Source organism: Lepidochelys kempii, chromosome 6 (assembly GCF_965140285.1).
Source record: "Lepidochelys kempii isolate rLepKem1 chromosome 6, rLepKem1.hap1, whole genome shotgun sequence".
In the NCBI taxonomy this organism is placed as follows: Eukaryota; Metazoa; Chordata; order Testudines; family Cheloniidae; genus Lepidochelys; species Lepidochelys kempii.
The window spans coordinates 90,144,772-90,158,804 of NC_136385.1; the positions used below are offsets into that span (position 1 = coordinate 90,144,772).

Consider the following 14,033-nt stretch of genomic DNA (forward strand, 5'->3'; position numbering starts at 1 on the left):
TACTGAATGTAAATAGTACTACAAAACTATATTCCTTATTAGTTAGGGACTCTAATATATTTAACAATTAGCTCCGTATTCATGAGATAAAACAAAGGATCTGAAAATGTTGGATGCTAGTGCAATAAAACTAGTTTATACTAATTTTAGCAGTAAAATAATTACACATTTACTCACAAGAGCATAATGAGTATTTATTAGTGTGAACAAGCTTGTACAACTATTTGACCTGGCTTTAATATAATCTAGACAGAAATATTGTAACCTTAATCCTGTTAACTTTACTGGATGTATAAGACTAGTCTCATACACTGATCGGGTATGCTTTTTGTACATTTAACCACTTCAGAATGAAATTAGTTTCTCTATGCTCTTAGTTTCTCTCTTGCTTTAACTGCTATCAATATTGGCACTTGTAGTCAAGTCTGGGTATATACAAGAAAAAATACTTAAACATTTCAAATAAATCGCAGGTTACTATACTATGTCACTTTCACAATATTTAAATGTAGGAACAAAATTTCCATTGTGTCCGGTTCTTACTACACCATAGCAGACTGAACATAGCTTCTGTAATACAGCCATTAACTGCTTCTAAACACTCTCCTTTTGATGAACAAAAGGTGAGATCTACAAACGGACTTAAACAGTTCAATGCTGAGTGTCACAGTGCCTAATTTTTAGGTACCTGGACAATCACAGGGACAACATTGATCCACACAGCCTGAGTTAGGTGCTTAGGTTCCTTATACAATGAATGGGGAGAGAGATTAAGCAGCTAAGAGTGTGATTCACAGAAGCCAGCACAATAGATCGGGAGCCACCTAAGATAGCCAATGGGAGATGTTGATGACACGGATGTGTGCTAAACTCTGCCTCTCTCTGAAATAGGTGCCTAAATCCAGGCTGTGCCTATCTCTGTTTAGCAATTCATGAAAGGTATCACTCAACACCTGGAGGCAGGTGGCTTAGGTGCCTATGCTATTCCTTGAGGGGATGAGTTAGGTGCTTCAGCCACACAAAATATGTGAAAAGAAAAGGAGTACTTGTGGCACCTTAGCGACTAACCAATTTATTAGAGCATAAGCTTTCGTGATGAAGTGAGCTGTAGCTCACGAAAGCTTATGCTCTAATAAATTGGTTAGTCTCTAAGGTGCCACAAGTACTCCTTTTCTTTTTGCGAATACAGACTAACACGGCTGTTACTCTGAAACAAAATATGTGGTGCCAGCAATGATAGTTCCCGCCTTACAACTTTTAGCTGAGTGGTTAGAGCATTTGCCTGGAATGTGAGAGATTCAAATTCAATTCCCCCCACTGTGCCTGAGGGGGAGAAAGGATTTGAACAGGGGTCTTCCACCTCTGAGTGTTTCAACCACTGATCTATCCAATATTCTGATGAGAGATGTCCTCACCTTCTGCTGAAGCTGTTCTATTGTGGATAAATAATGAAAAAGTGATGAGAAAGGCAGGACTAGATCTGAGATTTCCCACATGGCTGCCATAACCACCAGAACAGAATCATTCCCCCTCTAGCCCAAACATAAAAACTGGTAGTATTAGAACAGACACTGTCTGATTTCTCTCACTGACCCTGCCACAAACTCCACTCTCCAAGCATTCCAAAACATGATGAGAAACACCATTCCATTGTAACCTAATTGTCCTTCACTCAAGGTGGATTGTATGACGGGGGGGGGGGGGAGTAACAGCAACAGAAGAGTTTGTATAGCAAGTAGTGAAGGCTTCGGGGACATCTGTTCTCAGCTGCAGTGATGGGCCTGCCACCAGAGAAGGAGTCAGGTTCATGGCTGGTGAAGCCCAGCTGATTGGGGGGAGTTTTGAATGTCTCAGTATGCAAATTGTGGGACAGATCTACAACAGCCTAAATGGCTACTAACTTCTACCAACAACGTAACTTTTCCCATTCAAAAAACTAGGAAATTTAATGGCAAACAATTCCTATGTTAATGCAGAGTTAAGGTTGCTTGGTAGTACGTCATCACCTTTCAAAATGCTGAATTGAGCAAAACTCATACATCCCATAAACAAACATACCATTATTCTGTCAACCTCTGCAGTTGCTGAAATGTACAAGCTCTTCACCTCCTTTTACAATCCATTCACTCTCCCCACAGGATTCTAGCTAACACTATTAAAGAACAAAAAGGGAGGGGAAAAGTTGCCCACTCCACCATACTTCAGGTTTTCAACTCCAACTTTAAAGATTTTTAAAATACAACTGTCATAAATATAAAGGAAAGGGTAACCACCTTTCTGTGTACAGTGCTATAAAATCCCTCCTGGCCAGAGGCAAAATCCTTTCACCTGTAAAGGGTTGAGAAGCTAAAGTAACCCCGCTGGCACCTGACCCAAAATGGCCAATGAGGGGACAAGAGTCTTTCAAATCTGGAGCGAGGGGGGGAAGACAAAGGGTTTGGTCTGTCTGTGTGATGCTTTTGCCAGGAACAGATCAGGAATGCAGCCTTACAACTCCTGTAAAGTTAGTAAGTAATCTAGCTAGAAAATGCGTTAGATTTTCTTTGTTTAATGGCTTGTAAAATAAGCTGTGCTGGAGGGAATGTATATTCCTGTTTTTGTGTCTTTTTGTAACTTAAGGTTTTGCCTAGAGGGATTCTCTATATTTTGAATCTGATTACCCTGTAAGGTATTTACCATCCTGATTTTACAAAACTGCTATAAAACGGGAGATCCAGGTTACGCTACAGATGGATGTAATCCGCCCTTCTGGCAGTGCATGGGCATCTCCAGTGGTTCTAGTTCCCAAACCAGATGGGGAAGATATGATTTTGCATGGACTACCGTAAGCTAAATGCTGTATCTCGCCCAGACAACTATCCAATGCCATGCACAAATGAACTATTAAAAAAACTGGGATTAAAAAAACTCCTGTGAAAGTTTCCCAGAATCAACTGGTTCAAATTGTCCTTAAGATGTGGAAAATATTGTTAGTCTTTATACAGTTAGTAGTATATTTAGAGATGCATGTGTCTTATTAACTCTTGTTTTCTCCTCAAGCTCCAGGAAGAAATCACAGCCAGTGTTTCCCCCATCTGTGATTTGGGGGGGGGCGTGTCGTAAATATAAAGGAAAGGGTAACCACCTTTCCATATACAGTGCTATAAAATCCCTCCTGGCCACAGGCAAAACTCTTTCACCTGTAAAGGATTAAGAAGCGAAGGTAACCCCACTGGCACCTGACCCAAAATGGCCAACGAGGGGACAAGATTCTTTCAAATCTGGACAGGGGGGAAGGGTTTGGTCTGTCTGTGTGATGCTTTTGCCAGGAACAGATCAGGAATGCAAGCCTTACAAGTTCTATAAAGTTAGTAAATAATCTAGCTAGAAAATGCGTTAGATTTTCTTTTGTTTAATGGCTTGTAAAATAAGCTGTGCTGTTTTTGTGTCTTTTTGTAACTTAAGGTTTTGCGTAGAGGGATCCTCTATGTTTTGAATCTGATTACCCTGTAAGGTATTTACCACCCTGATTTTACAAAGGTGATTCTTTTACCTTTTCTTTAGTTAAAATTCTTCTTTTAAGAACCTGATTAATTTTTCATTGTTCTTAAGATCCAAGGGTTTAGGTCTGTGTTCACCTGTACCAATTGGTAAGAATTATTATCAAGCCTTCCCCAGGAGAGAGCGTGAAGGGCTTGGGGGGGATATTTTGGGGGAAGACGTCTCCAAGTGGGCTCTTTTCCTGTTCTTTATTTAAAACGCTTGGTGGTAGCAGCATACTGTTCAAGGACAAGGCAAAGCTTGTACCTTGGGGAAGTTTTTAACCTAAACTGGTAAGAATAAGCTTAGGGGGTCTTTCATGCAGGTCCCCACATCTTTACCCTAGAGTTCAGAGTGGGGAAGGAACCTTAACAACATCTGCCTGCAATCTTCATCATACAGCAATCTAGTAACTGAAATGCATGTATTTCTGTTAAAGTTACTTAATCAATTGAATGTGTATTGTAGTGGATATAGAATCATAGAATATCAGGGTTGGAAGGGACCTCAGGAGGTCATCTAGTCCAACCCCCTGCTCAAAGCAGGACTAATCCCCAATTTTTTTTTTTGGCCCACATCCCTAAATGGCCCCCTCAAGGACTGAACTCACAACCCTGGGTTTAGCAGGCCAATGCTCAAACCACTGAGCTATCCCTCCCCCAATGTCTTAGTACATACCAAGATACTAATATCATGTTAAGCTATTTTTATTAAGTTAATATTTACTTTACATAATGCAGGAATTTTGCTGCATGCTACTATAATTTATAAGGTATACAGGTGAAGCTAAATGAATCAAGACATCTTTAGTGTACACAGGGTTTTTTAAAAAGGGCAGATACACAGATCTGAACATGTTCTACATCTTCTGTATCATCACCTGAAATTTACCTGCAAAGAAAAGCAGAATCAAGTTACAAAATATCAGTATTATCTGTAAATCCTTCCAACGGCAGCAACTTCTCATACTTGCTTTGTTCAAAAGAGCTAGAAGGAGACAGTGCAGTCCTCTTCTTCACCAGTAAAACAAATTTAGCCATTCTACTACATTTGTTAAACCCAGTTAAAAGTATTTTTACAAGTTTGTCTATGTTCAAAGGTGCATCCATTTCATTTTAAATCTGTTAAAAACAATTTAAACTAGTGCAAAGCCCTGTGGGAACACACTTAAAGCCTATTATGTCACCACCTCTTCTAGTGGTTTCATGTAAATATTGAAGAGGAGTGGAGACTGGGTAGTTTGTCAGTAACTACATATACCATGTTCATTTTGCAAGCAATAATCCAAGTTGTACTAAAACAGGTTCTCGAACTGGGGGTCGGGACCTCTCGGGGTCACAAGGCTATTACATGGGGGGGGTCGCAAGCGGTCAGCCTCTACCCCAAACCCCGCTTTGCCTCCAGCATTTATAATGGTGTTAAATATATAAAAACTTGTTTTTAATTAATAAGGGGGGTCACACTCAGAGACTAGCTATGTGAGGGGGTCACCAGTAAAAAAAAGTTTGAGAACCACTAAAAAAGTTAAGGAGTACTTGTGGCACCTTAGAGACTAACCAATTTATTTGAGCATAAGCTTTCGTGAGCTACAGCTCACGAAAGCTTATGTAGCTCACGAAAGCTTATGCTCAAATAAATTGGTTAGTCTCTAAGGTGCTTAACTTTTTCGCTTAACTTTTTGCGAATACAGACTAACACGGCTGTTACTCTGAAAACTAAAAAAGTTAAATCCCATTGGCACCTGGAATTCTACAAAATTAGTAGTCATTTTCTAGAGGTAGAAGATATTCAAACAGCAATTCTCAACCTCATTTGGTTGGAATCTTCCCCTTCTTTCCCCTACTGCCACATCCTGGCTTGATTGCTGCTTCTCATTTTCCCCAGTCTTTCTTTTCTATGTATTTTTCTTGGTTTTGCTTTTCATTTTATAATTATGTTTTTTCTTTGTGCTAGCCTTCTCTGCTCTTTCAATAGAACAACCTTCAATAATACTCAAAATAAGCCATTTCCTGACATCCACACTTAGTACAGCTTTAAATTCTAGTCCTACACTGAACACTTGAACAGTGATGAAGTAGATAAAGAAACCTATTAAATGATCTTACAACAGTTGTCTAATCTGAGATGTACTCACATGCAGGCATTGCTGAAACTTCAGCTGTCACAATACTCTTTATTCCCAGATTTGATAAGCCACCTCTGATTAGTCCACAAGTGAATGCCAGATACTAAACATAAAATTACATTTTATTTTATGTCAGCATCATTGAAAATGAAGTTTACAATAAAAGTATACTAGCATTGTATCACAATCTAACTACAAATGCATAAAAACAGCCCATGTGGTAGTTCTGGTTTTGTTTCAACATTTGAGCACATGCTAACATTTTGCAAGACATTTGGCCAGAGGGTATATAAACTTCATACCAGAATACACAGGGAGTGATTTTAAACTCGAGACAACTGCTGGCAAATCAGAGCTTAGCTTATCCTGAGAAAATGGGTAAATGTTATGAACTTAAAGATATCTCCAAATATTTTTACAGAAAAATATATAAAATAGAAAACAGTATCTCAAGCAGACTAGACAGAAAGAGGCTAATCTCCCAAGACTCTATCCAGTATTATAAAGATCCATAGTCATGGCTTAGGTTAAGAGATCAAAAGCTATCATCTAAGAGCTATTTATAGTATATTATAATTGAATAGAGCATACTATTTCTGACATCCACTCTGACCAAAACCATTTCAGAGCAGCAGAGTCTCTGCTGAGGCACTGATGTAACTTATCTAACCTATTATGTTAGATACAGTATTTAAATTAATACAACTAAGAGCTATTTATAAAAATCTGATGGAAGATATTTCTTATAAAAATGTAATATCTTTGAAAGCTTGTTTTGAGCATCACTTTAGTATAATCTCACCATCTCTTGGGAATTAGGAGAAAAGGAATGGAAGAGAAAGACAGGAAGGTTCCTGATAATGCATGCTTTCTACTAAAGGAAAAGAAAAAAGTTTTGAGAGGCTAATGGTCACTCCCATTTCAGTATTCCCCATAGAGCAAGGTGTGGTGTTTGTTGATGTTCCACTCACAGGCAGAGCAGAAGAGACCCCTGTGTAGACCTAGCTCTGTCAGACAAGCCACTCAGATCTAACACAGCTAAACTTCAAAATGACCATGATTATTTCCTGACCCACCAGTCACATTCACTGTACCTAAATATAATAGAAAACATTACTGATATCTAGTCTAACACTTAACACTTACAAAGAAAATACTTCAAACACATTTTTGTACCTTTTCTAGCCACACAACTCCAGTCATAAGAATTTGTACAATTAAATCAAGATAATACAGATCTAAAACTGCTAATTTTCTAGGCTACAGCTGAAGAATACCTTAGGTGCATATTCTAAATACTGTTTTCCTGTAGACATCTGAGTCAAGAGACGAAATTTGTTGTCCTGAAGTACATAAATACCCTATTGGAAAAGAAATTTTTCCTTTAGCAGGATATTTAGCAACATATTGTAATCAAGGTTTTTGGAGAGTATCAGTTCATCTTTTTGTAAGAGATATTTACAAATACAGAGAAATGTTTTCAGATTGAAACAGAAAACTGGATCTACACTATATATAAAGAATAAAGAGCAGAAAGTTTAAACTGAATTGTTTCTTTAAGTTTTATAAAATAAAATTTAAAAACGAGCCATAGAAAAGATACTTCAAATTGCAAGTTTATACAAAACCACAATATTACATTAATACATATTATCAATTTGCTGATAAGAAGTGTATAATGTTTTCTTAAGATACTTTCTTTGTATTTAGAATCCTGTAATGTACCCAGGTTCGCAAAGCACATTCATTGTTGTGGTATCTGCATACCTAACTTAATTTTGGCACAAATCTTTCAAGGGTTAAAGTTGTGAAGCTGGGATTTGCCTGATGACTTACATGTAATTGGGAGAAGTCTTTCCAGTGCTGTAGAATAATTTTAACAGCAGCTCTGATGTATTAAATTTTGTTTGTTGTTAATATTTTAATATTTGTTCATTTTAATACTTAAGAAACTGTAAATTTTTTCTCCACTACTTTCCCCCAAAATAATTTAAGAATAAAAAGTCATTGGAGAGGATATGGACATGAGTTACTCCCTGATATGAACAGCATAAAAGAGGATTCTAATAATTCATCTCTGCACATATTAAAAAGGTGCCCACATAACTTTATGTAACAGAAAGTATAAAAAAAGAGCACAGGCTGATCTAAGCATGCAATGAAAATGTCTCCAAGTTTAATTTCTGGCTGTAAGAGGTAAGGACGATTCTGTCAATTTATAACCTAACATTACTTAAAATGAATTTAAAGGTATATATAAAACTGACATGGTTTAAGGCTCTGCTATTACAGATCTCAAATATTTTTGGAATATAATAACTATTAGAACAAAGAACAAATTATTAAATTTGAGTATACAGTTTCTAATCTGCAAGCATTCCTTGTTAAATTGTATTGGTGATAAAATACCCACTGGAAGTTAAATACTTTACAGAGTTTACCTTTTGCAGCCATTTCTTCCTCATACAAGTCTCCCATCCCTAATTTTATCATGAGAATTGTGCCATATCATGGATTATTGGAAAGAAAAAACAGAGATTTGAGGCTCTAACAATGAAAGCAGCTGTTTACATGATTCTGCTATAGCTCTGAGAACTGGCTAGCTCCACAGAGGAAGGGACATGGATACAGAGCCATATCAGTGGGATGCCAATTTGCAGTGAAAGTTTGTCAACTGTTTCATACAAAATGTGTTTAGCCGGGTGGAAGTATTTCAAATGGCAACATTCAAAAGCATACAATAATGACTTCAAAGTAAAAATCGTTCAAGGAACTCATTCTAGAGAAATATTATGCAGGCAATTTGAGATAGCATGTCTGACAATTGCTTTCTATTAAATGATTCATCAGGTATGTAAAAATGTGTTGTACAACAACAAAATTCAATCACAATTGCCAGCTCCATTTTTGGACTGTGTACTTGCATTGGGTCTGTTGGTGCAGCGGTACTACAAAGAATGTTTAGGGGACTGCAGGCATTTAGGCTCAGATCCTCAAAGGTATTTAAGCAGCTATTGATTTTAATGAAAGTTAGAAGCCTAAATTCCTTTGATGATCTGGGCATTAGTCTTTTAAAATGGCAAAAGACTACAACATCACTCTAAGCTTTTATTACAGCCAAGTCTGTATTATAACACCACTCCAATATTTATTATAGTCAAGTCTGCATTGAAAGTAGTATCTAAAACATTTATTTTTAACTAAGGACAGCTACTTTTTAAAAAAGAAAAGGAGTACTTGTGGCACCTTAGAGACTAACCAATTTATTTGAGCATGAGCTTTCGTGAGCTACAGCTCACTTCATCGGATGCATCCAATGAAGTGAGCTGTAGCTCACGAAAGCTCATGCTCAAATAAATTGGTTAGTCTCTAAGGTGCCACAAGTACTCCTTTTCTTTTTGCAAATACAGACTAACACGGCTGTTACTCTGAAACCTACTTTTTAAACTAAGACCATATAAAGAAAAAGGTTATCCCTGATGGAAAATGTGTATGATTAATTTCAGACCAAGACAAACTAAAGCAATATTATTATTCCTTCAAAATAATAAAATGTTTATAACAAGCTTCACAAATTAACTCTTATGCTACAGTATCAATACCTGATGATTGGTCCTTAAATTATCAATTTGCTTTTTGAATACAGTAGTCCAAAAATCTTTGCAGATGAACTTCATAATATCTAACTCATCCTTGAATCTGGCAGTGTCTTTGGTAAACCTAAGAAGAGAGCAGAAATGGTTAGGTTGATTTTGTTCAAGTAAACGCAGGTGTTCAGTGACTTTCTCAATTGACCACATGTCAAGTAAATGACCAAAAAAAGCTATATGCATCATTGGTTGAGATTTAAGTATATAACACAGTCAGAAAATTCAAATATTAGACTCCCTTGACCACTGTCACTCATGTACGCATAGTATTGTGTGCGCATAGTATTGTGTGTTGCTTTTATGTTATCTTAATATCTATGCATGATGTGGCAAAATTATGGTGGGACCAATATCTTTGAATTCACTAACTTTAATCCTGGGGAAAGAATGGCTGACCGGGATGCAGGAAGGATTCAAAGCACTGAGTATTAAGGTAGAGCAGACAAGCAAAGTTAATGTTGTTTGCACGTGATGCTTCAGATGTATGCACCAGCAACTGTGTTAAAATAATTGTCAGAAGACAACATACTGCTCACACATGGTATATTATTGGATGCTCACTATTATTTTCAAAACAAAAATTCCATCAAATATGGCAAAAGAACTAGTCCCTAGAGACAAATACATACCCTTTCATTTGCCGCACCTTCCTAAAAAGAGTGATTCTGGGGGCACTTATTTTTAATCATTGTTTTTCCATCCCTCTATACAGTTTACCTCCAGCTGCCCCTCACTAGCATTATTTGTTCATATACACACATATATATATATATATATATATATATATGTATATATACACACACACACACACACACCCCTATATGTTTAGGAAAGGGGATTTATAAAAAAAAAACAAAAAAAAAAACCAAACCATCAATGAAACCCCAAAAGTGAGGAAACTAAAATCTTTAGATTCAGCATGGAGTTCACTTGAGTAAACTATAAGTGAATCACATTCCTAAAAGAAAAAAAAAACAGGAAGACAAGAAAAATAATACAGTATGGTTAAATGGCAAGGTTCAGGAGGGTCAAAGAGGCATCCTTAAGAAATGGGAAATTTGACCCTACTGCAACCAAGAGCAAGGAGCATAACCTGTGGCAGATAAAATGTATGATGTAAATTAGGAGGCTAAAAGGGATTTTGAAAAACAAATACCAGAAAAAACAAGAAATTAATGAAGTATATCAAAAGTGGTAAGCCTGTCAGAGAAGCAGTAAGTCTGGTGGGCTATAAGGGAGTAAGGCCTTGTCTACACTACACAGTTTTGTCAACAAAAATAGTGGAGGTATACACACTAAAATGTTTCTCCTGCCGACAAAACTCTCCTGCTTTGCTGACAAAATAAAACCACCTCAATGAGAGGTGTAGAGTTTTTTGCAGCGAAGTTAGATCAAAAAAGCATCAGTGTAGATGTCACCTTAACTGTCCTCCAAGAAGTATCCCACAACGGCCACCATGACCACTCTGCTCACTGTTTTGAACTCTGCTGCCCTGCATCCAGCTACACAGGTATGCACCCCTCCCCTTTAAAACCCCAGGAAGTTTTGAAACTGCTCAGCTAGAGAACTCCCATAGCTACTGCCCAGCTGAACATGCTGGTTTCTGGCAGCAAATGCACACCTGCCTGGACTACAGGGAAGGAGGTGGATCTCCTTGGTCTGTGGGGAGAGGAGGCTGTGAGAGAATTCAGAGGGAATCACTGAATCAAAACTTTAATGCGGAATCCTGCTCTCCCTGGCACTAGGACCACAGCAGCAGGCAGGCAGGGCGGGCTGCTGCTACTGGGAGTGTGGGGGAAGAGACTTGTGCTGTACTGAGCCAGGGAGTGAGATGGCGGGCTGATGTCAGGGTGTCCCTTTCCCCTTGTTAGTGTACTGGTCTCTGCTGAGCTGGGGGTATAAGGAGACACCAGCTATCTGTGCACCACCAGCTTCTGCCTCAGGATTGGATGCTTCGGGCTGCTGTCTGAACTTAAGGAGACAGCATGCCAACACTCACTCTCCCCCAACACACACTCGGTCTCTCTCTCACATGCACACACCCCCAACACATACTCCGTCTCTCTCTCATACACACACTCCCTGCCACACACACATATACATTTCTGTGGGTTTGTGTTAGTGTTTAGCAATATCAGTTTGGTCATATTACCGAGTGCTACTTTAAAAAGTGATTTAAAATGTGTTACTTTTTGGGCACACACTGCAATCATTAGATGGTTCATAGAAAGGTGCAAACAAACAATGCCAGGCTCAGCACACTACAGCAACACACATTACTGTGGATCCGTGTTAATATGCTCCTTCAAGGCATTCCCCAGCCAAATAGCCTCCCACTGGGCTCCTCCAAATAGCCTTGTGTTCAGAACACACAGCACAATAGTGAACAGCAATGCAGGAGCCATGCTTTCTGACAGAGATGACTAGGTTCCACGTTACCAAGGAAGTTGAAAAGCGGTTAGCAATCTAGTAGGATGCCCACTAAACAATGGGATTGAGAAACTTTCATCATGTGATGCTGTATTTGTCCCCCATGAGGCATTGCAAACCCTTCCCAAAGCACCCTGCAGCCAGCTGCACAGTGGAATAGCTACCCACAGTGCCCTGCTCTCTGTATCGATGCAGATGCAAAAGCTGCTATTGTGGATGCACTCAACTGACACAAAGAGTGTAGTGTGGACATGCCACAGCAGTTTAACTACAGCAATGGCTGTATGTCAGCGTAACTTGTGTCGACAAAACTCTGTAGTGTAGACAAAGCCTAAAAGGCACAATTCATGAGGAAAATGACATTAGAGTAACTATGTAATGTGTTTGCCTCAGTCTTTACCATATACTTATCTCCACCGCATCCTATCTTCAGGTAATAAATATGACCCATAAGAGAATGAGGCGTCGAAAGAGAAGGTGCTAGAACAAGTGACAATTAAAGAACTATAAATCACCTGTACTACATTGCATTCATCCAAGAATTATGGATGATTTTAAGTTGAAGTAGATGGACTGCTAACAAAAGTATTCAATCATCCATTAAAGTCAGCTACTCTAACCAAAGGTCTGAAGGTGCCAAAGGCCTGAAGATACTGTACCAAAGGCCTGAAGGTGAGCAGACATTGTCTCTCTTTTTAAAAAAGCACTAGAAGTGATGCTATAAAGTACAATCCTGTAAACCTTACTTCAGTACCAAAAATTCATGGAGGGCTCCAGTCCACACAGTATATCTGGGGAAAGAGTTGCGGGGGGGAGATGGGGGGGGGACAGCAAAGTGAGACATTCTTACCTTTCAATTAATCCTTGTCCTACTCTAAACCCCATATTTTCCAGTTTAGTGATGCATCGTCCATTTTCCTAGAAGATACAAAAGTTAAATTTTCATATTCTGTTAAAGCCAGTTTTGTAGCACGGGTGTATAGGGAAAATAAGAACACATCCATCCCAAATGGCTTCAAGCTATAGACTACGATATGCTATTTCAGCTCATGCTCCTCCCCTGCAAACACATGCTAATAGTAAGATCTGGCCAGCCGGCTCTCCTGAAAGATTTTACAAAAGAATCAGATATTTTGAGTTCAGGAAATAAACTTGTTCATGTCTTTCTTTCTTTCTCTAGCTTCGGCCAGGACAGCGCCAGGCTGGGCTTTGCCCCACGGTACTCCCGGCACCCAGAGGCCCTGGTGGGAGTGGGGTTTGCTCCGGGCACAGGCATCGTGCCAAGCAGGAGCGCAGAGACCAGCTGGATAAGGAACCCGCGGGAGACCGCCCGCAGGCCAAGGCGTGCGAGTGCCCGTGAATCGCGGTCTCCGCCCCGCCGGCAGTCCCCGCCTCACCCCCTCGCCGTGCTCCGCGGCCCGGTACAGCCCAGACACCATCTCGTTGTGCAGCAGCAGGAACAGCGTCTCGTCCGCCATCTCCGGCCTAGTCATGACGGGGGCTGGAGGACAGGGCCCGGCCTCGCGCTGCCTCCCCGGCTCCTTCCTTCCCAGACCGGGCCCCGGCCGCTCCGGGAAGCAGCGCGGCCTCACTGCCAAGGCAACGGGCGGCTTCCGGGCAGGGGCGGGGCTTCCCGCTGTCAGACTCCAAGGGCCCCGCCCCCCGGGAGAAAAGCGTAAGAGGGCAAGGGGAGCGCGCTGCGCAAGGCGGGGCAAAGGAGGGGGAGGTGAGGCGAGGCGAGGCGAGGCCAGGCCAGGCCCGGCCCCGGGTTGCAAAGTTAAAATGTGGGGATGTAGTCCCAGGAGGGAGAGGATGCTGGGTGTGAAACTTGTGGACTACTTTAACGTCAGATATTCTAAAATATTGAGGTCCCTTTTCTCCCTATAGCCTAGGTATAATGGCTCCCCTTTACACCCATGCCCAGCCCGAGGTCTCACTCATGTTTTAAACTGGCACACGAGTAGCTCTACCCGCTCTGAAAGCTGTTATAGACATTCTGCCCATTTTACCTTTTTTTTTAAGCTAATGCCAGTAACAGAGTTCTCTTTGTGGCAGATACTCATTATAAAGGGGACAAATCGCAGTCTACAGGAGAAAAATTTTGGCAGCTCCAGGGTGTGTGTGGGTTGGGGAATGATACAAGCTGGATGTAAATTTATAATGGCACCCTCTACCTCTGCAGATACAGCTGGGATTAAACTAAGGATGATGTTAGAGGTGCAGTAGAAACTTACTTTTCCGATGAAGTGGGCTGTAGCCCACGAAAGCTTGTGCTCTAATAAATGTTAGTCTCTAAGGTGCCACAAGTC

The 14,033-nt window shown here is 40.0% G+C and overlaps 1 protein-coding gene across 2 annotated transcripts; it reads right to left on the bottom strand.

Moving 5' to 3' along the window:
- Positions 1–168: 168 nt before the first annotated feature.
- Positions 169–13,391, bottom strand: TRAPPC6B (trafficking protein particle complex subunit 6B). Of its 2 annotated transcripts, XM_073349105.2 has the most exons (6): positions 13,122–13,379; positions 12,575–12,642; positions 9,247–9,364; positions 6,922–7,005; positions 5,654–5,747; positions 169–4,410 (listed from the first exon to the last, which is right to left on the bottom strand). In XM_073349105.2, the coding sequence occupies exons 1-6, from the start codon at positions 13,215–13,217 to the stop codon at positions 4,379–4,381; spliced, it is 492 nt and encodes a 163-aa protein (XP_073205206.1). In that variant the 5' UTR covers positions 13,218–13,379; the 3' UTR covers positions 169–4,378. The 2 variants fall into 2 exon arrangements, with proteins under 2 accessions (XP_073205206.1, XP_073205208.1); XM_073349107.2 differs by lacking the exon at positions 6,922–7,005 and having other exon boundaries at positions 13,122–13,391.
- Positions 13,392–14,033: the final 642 nt, after the last annotated feature.

Coding starts and splice junctions, on each gene's coding strand:
- TRAPPC6B (XM_073349105.2), bottom strand. CDS start 13,217: ATGACTAGGCCGGAGATGGCGGACGAGACGCTGTTCCTGCTGCTGCAC. Junction 12,643..13,121: donor CCGCGGAGCACGGCGAGGGG/GTGAGGCGGGGA, acceptor TGTATCTTCTAG/GAAAATGGACGATGCATCAC. Junction 4,411..5,653: donor AGTTTCAGCAATGCCTGCAT/GTGAGTACATCT, acceptor TTTTCTTTGCAG/GTAAATTTCAGGTGATGATA.